General features: G+C 42.9%; 1 protein-coding gene across 1 annotated transcript in view; it reads left to right on the top strand.

Moving 5' to 3' along the window:
- Window positions 1-7,500, top strand: part of BCR (BCR activator of RhoGEF and GTPase) — a 419,493-nt gene that overhangs the window by 299,663 nt on the left and 112,330 nt on the right. Inside the window, exons 10-11 of the mRNA XM_085633565.1 lie at window positions 1,863-2,031; window positions 4,778-4,897. Of these exons, the coding sequence (XP_085489691.1) occupies window positions 1,863-2,031; window positions 4,778-4,897 (289 nt within the window). The remainder of the gene's footprint in view (window positions 1-1,862; window positions 2,032-4,777; window positions 4,898-7,500) is intronic.

The following is a 7,500-nucleotide window of genomic DNA, read 5'->3' as shown; positions in this document are numbered from 1 at the left end:
GCAACCTTTATTTTCTTCCTGCTATACGCGTTTCGGGCCACCGTCCTCCTCAGTAGCAGATAGTATGTGTTTGGCAGCGCACGAGTAACCGCCAGTTCATATTCCACAGGTGCAACTGCTCGCAAAGATTCTTGGGACTGGTAGTTCATCAAACCCATGTGGGTCGTTGCTGCAAAACACAATTTCAAAGTTCAACACAAGGCACGGCAAAGTTCATTCAGGCGCCCATGCACATAAACAGCACCTCCTGCTCCGCTTAAACACTGCATTCCTTTGCTCAGTAGCGGACCCACAAATATTTCGCAGTAGTGCAGTCCCGCGGCCGGGCCGACTGCTATGTATGAAAGAAAGAGTTTGCCCCTCGGTGGGACCGCACTTGCAGGTAGGATAAATGCCATAGCACAGGCAGTCTGTTGAAAACTGCAACCTTTATTTTCTTCCTGCTATACGCGTTTCGGGCCACCGCCCTCCTCAGTAGCAGATAGTATGTGTTTGGCAGCGCACGAGTAACCGCCAGTTCATCCCCAGTTCATATTCCACAGGTGCAACTGCTCGCAAAGATTCTTGGGACTGGTAGTTCATCAAACCCATGTGGGTCGTTGCTGCAAAACACAATTTCAAAGTTCAACACAAGGCACGGCAAAGTTCATTCTGGCGCCCATGCACATAAACAGCACCTCCTGCTCCGCTTAAACACTGCATTCCGCCTTCTGCATTCCTGTTTTCGTATGGCAGAAACTCAGGATTGGTTTAATATATATATATATATATATATCTATATATATATATTTACTTCTCTACATATGTTATAATATTTCACATTATTTGGGTTAGAATGTGGTATTGCATCCCTGAATTGGTGTAACAAGGTGTCTATTGTTTTTTCTTATGATACCCACCATCCACTATACAGCTAAGGATTTTTTACTGCTAACTATTCTGATTCTAAGCATGTGAATCTATGAAAGATGCCCCAATACTGGATAAGAAAACGAGTTACTTACCTGTAACTTTAGTTATCCAGTATTGGTATCTTTCATAGATTCACATGCGACTCACCCTCCTACCCGGAGAGGCTTACCTTATTACCTGTACATACTATTGTCACTTGTGCTACGAAAATCTGAGGGTTTGCCTCTCTGTGGAGGGTTCTAAGAGGGTGCTACGGACTGATTGGCTGTGTTCCAAATTTGGTTCTTTTTACAAAAGGGTTAAGATAGGCTAATGTAGTGACTTTGCTGTACATAGTAGCCTATTGTATAATGTTTTTATAACTATTATGTATATGTTTTATGGTACCGTGAGACTCCCACCTCGTCGGTGGGGATGATTCTAAGCATGTGACTCTATGAAAGATACCAATACTGGATAACTAAAGTTACAGGTAAGTAACTATTTTTCTTCTCTCTCACATGTTGTTACCTGCTTCTCGTCTCTGATGACCTTCCCTTATCCCCACACATTCCAACCAACAACTCCTCCTCTCACACCTCTCTTCTGTTCCACATTTACCTTGGAGTTCTAACAATCTTCCCCTCTCCTCACACTGCTCGCACTTTAATGCGTCATCCTACTATCACATTTCTTGGAAATTCTGCTCACACCTTCCATACTCATTACTTACTCTCATTCTTTTTAAACCTTTTCTTTTCTTCCTACTTCTCATGCTCTCCATGCTTGCTTTATTACTTAAACCTCTTTTTACAGTTGCCCTTCTTCTCATTACACTCACACCTGTAATGTGTTTGCTCCACCGAAGGAAGGCTTCCCTTTTACTTTTAGCTTCATGTGTTCTGAATTCCTCTTCTCCCCTGATTTATATTTTCCCTACTCTTCTCACATTCTCCCATGGTCCCTTGCAGTAAAAGCCAGCAATATGACTGCAAATGGTACATTCCACTGGCAGATCTTAGCTTCCAGACTGTGGATGAGTCCGAGTCAGTGATCAACATTCCCGTAGTGCCTGATGAAGAGCTGGACGCCATGAAGTTCAAGATCTCTCAACTGAAGAGTGATATCCAGAGAGAGAAAGTAAGTATACTTCCTGCTCATCCTGACAGCACCTGTGTACCCAGTAGGACATGGATATGAACATCGAGGATGCAAACATTGCTGGCTTTTTGCAGTCAGCAGTATGGTCCATATGGTGGCTGGGGTGTGTCTGAAGTTCGGGGTTCAAGCTATGCACGTTTCAAACACTCAGATGTTTGCATCGTTCAGACTGTGTACAGTGAAAGGAGTAGCTATGCTGGCCTTCTGCACACAGAAAAGTTTAGACCATTTGGGGAGAGGAGTGTGTTGGTGTATGCGTATACATTGTGCAAGCCATTCACTCAAGAAGTGTGGATCATTCACAGTGCAGACAGTAAAAGGTGAGAGCTGGGCTGGCTGTGTTTTATGGAGTATCCCAAGGTGCACTGAGAAGGGTAGGAGATCCTACAAATTAGAGTAGTCTAACATTTACCAACAAAATCTTTTTTACTGAGATTTTTATAAATTTGTTTGTTTGTTTACTGAGAAGAGATCTGATCCTTGGGTGTTAAACTTGTGATGTGGTCATGTGGCTGAGCTGCTTGCTGCATTAGTCCTGAAGTGGTAGTTGTCTGGAGGAGGCCCCTGTATCTCTGGCATCCTTGTTTTTAAAGATGGGTACACCCAGTGAAGAGCTTGTATGCAAGTTGCTTAGAGTTTTCAACACCCTCAAACCCTCTCCTCTGTATTAAGAATGTGTTGGTCTTTACCTTCGCTGAGAAGGCATGTACTTCTCCCATCAAAGAGAAGCTGTCACACTATAAAAGAATTGTGTGGTGGTCAAAATCCTGAGCGATTTCTACCAGGGCAGCCGGAAATAACACTTGGCCACCCTCCCTTCATTGGCCATTTATAATGTTTGAGATGTCTCCCCCAGCCAACCATTGCCTGATCATTCATCAGACAATAAACTTCCTGAAGTACGCCCATCTTAGTTCATGTTCCTGCTACTCCACTTAAGTCCTTAGATGAAGAATTATCAAGCAGAGGTGTTGGGTCCGCATTTGGATATCTGTGAGCATGTTACTTTGGCTGGATGCTAAAGTCTGCTTGCACTTTGTAAATATATGGCAAGAAAATAACAAGAAAGCCTTTGTGCCCGTTAATTTTGGGTTAAGAGTTTAAGCCCTCCTCTCCACATGCCCTGGAGCCCGCCCACATACCACAATCCCATATCCAGGTATTTCCTTTAAAAGGATGCAGATCTTCCGGTTTCATCTTGTTATGGCTGCAGAAAGGGGCTAGGGATTGTATTCCACATCTACCAGTGTACACAAGAAAACAGGAAGTTCTCACACCTATCTTTGACTTTATTGGTTAAAATCCCATCTCTTAATAATGTTAACCGCGATACTGATCATGGTGCAAAAGCTGTTCTTCCTGTAGTTGTGAGATTTACAAAGTCATTGACCTCAAAGATGAATAATGTAATTCTACAAAATGGCAACACCAATGGAAATTCCTCTGTCATCTTGGTTCAGCACCAGAGCAGCTTTCTTCCCTCTAGTGCGTATTCAGGCCCCTGGTCCCTTTTGAAAGTCTTGGCACCAGCTTATTAGAGGTGTCTAATTCCACTTCCAATACTCTGGCTTTACAAGTGACTCCTGTCCTGCCTTCAGTGACCATAAACTGGGGGCATGGAAGGTGGCCATAATGGTGATTAATGCTTACATTTTGTTTTATGTAGATATTTAATATATTGTAATCCTGTGCTACCTGGGTCCATGACCATCAGGCATTATAAACTGAGAATCTCTGAACAATGTTCTTGAAAGATCAGATCATTGAACCCACTTATTGTTTGGGCTAACCAGTGCTGTTACAGGTTCTGCCCCCTAGACTTTATTTAGTTGGTAAACACCCCATGTACATAAAGGAAAGGGGTTGAGGATGGGAGAGAAAGAACAAGTTACTTGCTGTGTACTCTTAGGTCACCCAGTCCCTCTTTCTTTCCATGACTCCCCGTCTTCCTTTCTACTGCAGTTTACATTGGTAGCCATTGTGGTAGATGCTAAGAAACAGAACTGAAGTTGGAGGCTAAATGAGCAACCAACGGTGGGTCATGGCCATGGCTGCAAATGGACTTGTGCTTCCTTTTTGAGCTTTGCATTTGACCCTGTTCCGTTAGTCAGAGGTTTGAATGAAGAATGTGGCTGATAGACTAATTTTATAGTTTTTACTGCGGACAGTAACTTTGTGAGTACATTGTGGTTTTGAGAGTAAGGTTTGTCCTTAGAGATTTAGTGCGTACGATGGGACATGCAAATTTCAGTGCACTCTGGTAAAGGGTAGTGGAGCACTGCATAATTAGCTTCTGATATATCATTTCAAGCTGGCATATAGATTAGAGCTGAGCTTGAGGCACATCTCTGTGTACAGAGCCAGCTGTGGGCCATATCTTTTTGGTAGAATTAGTTATTTCTTCTATACTGAGTGTATATACTGAGTTGTGAGACATTATATGCCCACACAGGGAGGAGTTCGAGACATGCTGCATGTGTGAAATGAGAGCAGTGCACTACGTTTGTTTGGCTCACATGTTCACATCACAGCTCATCAGCACTGCATGTCAGTGGCTTATCTTCATACAAAATGGTGTGTGTGTGTGTCCGTGTGTGTGTCTGTCCGTGTGTGTTTTTCCGTGTGTGTCTGTCCGTGTGTGTGTGTGTCTCCAAGTTTGACTTCAGAGTTCTTCAGCAGTATGTGGCTGTAGTTGTTAATTGAATTTTCTGTCTTGCTCCCCCAGAGAGCAAACAAAGGAAGCAAAGTGATCGAGAGGCTGAAGAAGAAACTCTCTGAGCAGGAATCACTGCTGCTGCTGATGTCACCGAATATGGCCTTCCGAGTTCATAACCGCAATGGCAAGGTGCGCTTCTCAATTGTACCTTTTTGATGTTACGTTAACTTGTCTCTTCATTACCTGTCTGCTTCTATAACCTGACAGATTAAGACAATGCTTTACTTTGTACAGCCTGCTCCCCGTGGCAGAAATTAATTCACACATTTAACTCCTCAGTTTTTTACTTTCCTGGGGCTACTGGTATGCCCAGATGAGTCTTGTGTTCTGTATGCCCTAGTATAAGAAATTGGGATATTAGTTTAGGTCTAGTTACCCAGCTCAAAAAAAAAAACACTATCCTTGTCAGACTAAAGTCACTAAATATACTTGACCTCAACCCCCTCGTCGCTATTACAGGGAGCAGACCTGCTTAATTGTAAGGCAATGTGTAAAGTGTTTATGTAGTACTAAAACAGTAATGAATTTGAAATGCAAAACAATAACATTTTTAAACAAATTAGCATGCAGTAAAGTGTAATAAACAAAATAGCACCAAAATGACAAAAATCCATTAAGAGGAACCAGACATGAATTTTTTAAAATTTAGTTCGAAATAGCGCCAAGAAGCACGAAGTGCCAATGGTAGTTCATCGATGCTGTAGAACAGGACCTAGGAACAATTTGAAGCTGACTGTGTTGGAGTGAGGATCAGATATACCAACTAGGTGCATCCTGGGCAAAAGATTTTACCGTAGATCTTTAAGGCCCAATCTAACACTAGAGTACAATTTTAAAGTCCGCAGGACCTTATAGGAGACACTTAGAGACGTACTGGGTGTCTTTCAGAAGCCAACAGTAGGGTCTATTCCATTCCCAGTTTCCAGTGGTCAGCTGGGCAATTGCAGAAAAGACCTCTTGTAGCTTGTTGTATACCTGTATTTTTAACAAGGGGGGTCTGCCTTATAATCCTCGGAGTCCACCACTTTGTCCTGGGTGGAAGACGGAGAGCAGTTCCAGTTCTTTAGGGCTCTTCTCAGGTCTCAGACAACAGGTTCAGTCCCCTTTTGTTCTTTCTCAGGTCTAGGGGTGTTCTGAAATGGTTGCCTGGAGATGCCTTTTTATGCCTGACACAAGGTAATGGGTGGGAATGACCCATGGGTTCGCCCTAACCATTGGGGAAGGGTCCCCAGGGCAAACCCTATCCACTTTGGGCATTTTGAAGATGGCAAGAGTCTTCAATCACCGTAAACATGGACTCTGAGGGATGGGTGTGTGTGAGGGTAAGAGGGGAGGCCCTATGGTAATCATAGTGTCCTTCCACATCGAACATGAAAACCCAATTTAAAGCATCCACGGTACCCCCAATAAACCCAGAGACAGATGTCTGGTAAATCAAAAGCTAGTGTTTTCAGCAACGAGACAGTGGATACACAACCGTTTTGGCATCCTGTTTCCCTCCTTTGAAGTGTTATATGTAAACTCAGCAGACTTGTCAAGCAGGCTTTGACACTGTAATGTCATAAAGATTCCCACTGTCCTTTGAGCCTTCCTGGGTGAGAGGACAAAGGAATGTCCCCAGGTGTCAGCTAACATTTGCCTATGACAGGGGAGGCCTCTTTGAAGTGCACCCCAAGCCTTATATGAAAACCCCAACAGACCTGTCAAGCTGGATATGACATTCTTGCAGGATTTGACTCTTTAATGTCATAAAATATATTCATGTCTCACCATGCATATTCTGTCCGGTTCAGAGGGGTTATTTATCTGCCCATGCGGGCCAGTCTATTGTTTTCTCATGGGAAGTGATCATTCATACCTATTCAAATGCTAATTATTGTCTGGAAGAAGTGGCAAAACTATTACAGATGAGCATCCAGAGGCCTTACACAGGGCAAAGATAACTTTAAAAGCTACTTTTCCTTATTACTTAGTAAAAATCCGACTTCACTATTTAATTGGATTTTTAATAACTATTAAAATAGTTGTTTAATTATTTTTCAAGCTAGATCCCATTCCTGAGATACAGTACTAGTAATTAATATTGCACTCCAGTGTTTTCCTATGGTACAGTCAGCCTTGCTACAGTGAAAATATTGACAGGTTGAATTTTCCGTTTTAAAACTGCAACAGCTAGGCCACACATGGTAGGCCTGTAGTCATGTTTGCATTGACACTGCAATGGATTGCACAATGGGTACTACAGTTCCCAAGTGACATTCAACTTCCAGGCCCTTGGGTACACATTGTATAATATAATAGGGAATTCTAGGTAAATCAGAAATGTCAATTAGGAGCATACCAATTTCATCAATTTGAAAGGAGGATCACTGGCACGTTGCCATTGGTTGGCAGGAGTAAAGTGCACATATTTCCTCAACCAGCAAAAATAGGGTTTATCAAAAAGGCATAAAATCTAGGATGACCCTGCAGAAAGGGCAAATATCCAACACCTAGAGTTAAAGCTGCACCCTACTGAAGGGGCCCAAGCTGGCTGAAACTGATCTGGAGTTGTTTGTATTTCCGTTTTGGGGAGGCCTGACCTTGCAGTTTGGACTGGAGTAAGACTGTCCTCATTTTCTTATGGCTGATTCCTGTGAGAGATGAGATGGTGGGCAAAAAGCAATTGACTAGAATGTGGCCCTTAGTAATTGGCAGTGGCCGAGACTAATTCAGTCATTCTACCTGTCACT

The sequence above is a fragment of the Triturus cristatus genome, chromosome 11 (genome assembly GCF_964204655.1).
Source record: "Triturus cristatus chromosome 11, aTriCri1.1, whole genome shotgun sequence".
Taxonomy (NCBI): Eukaryota; Metazoa; Chordata; class Amphibia; order Caudata; family Salamandridae; genus Triturus; species Triturus cristatus.
This window is presented reverse-complemented; position numbering and strand designations above follow the sequence as displayed.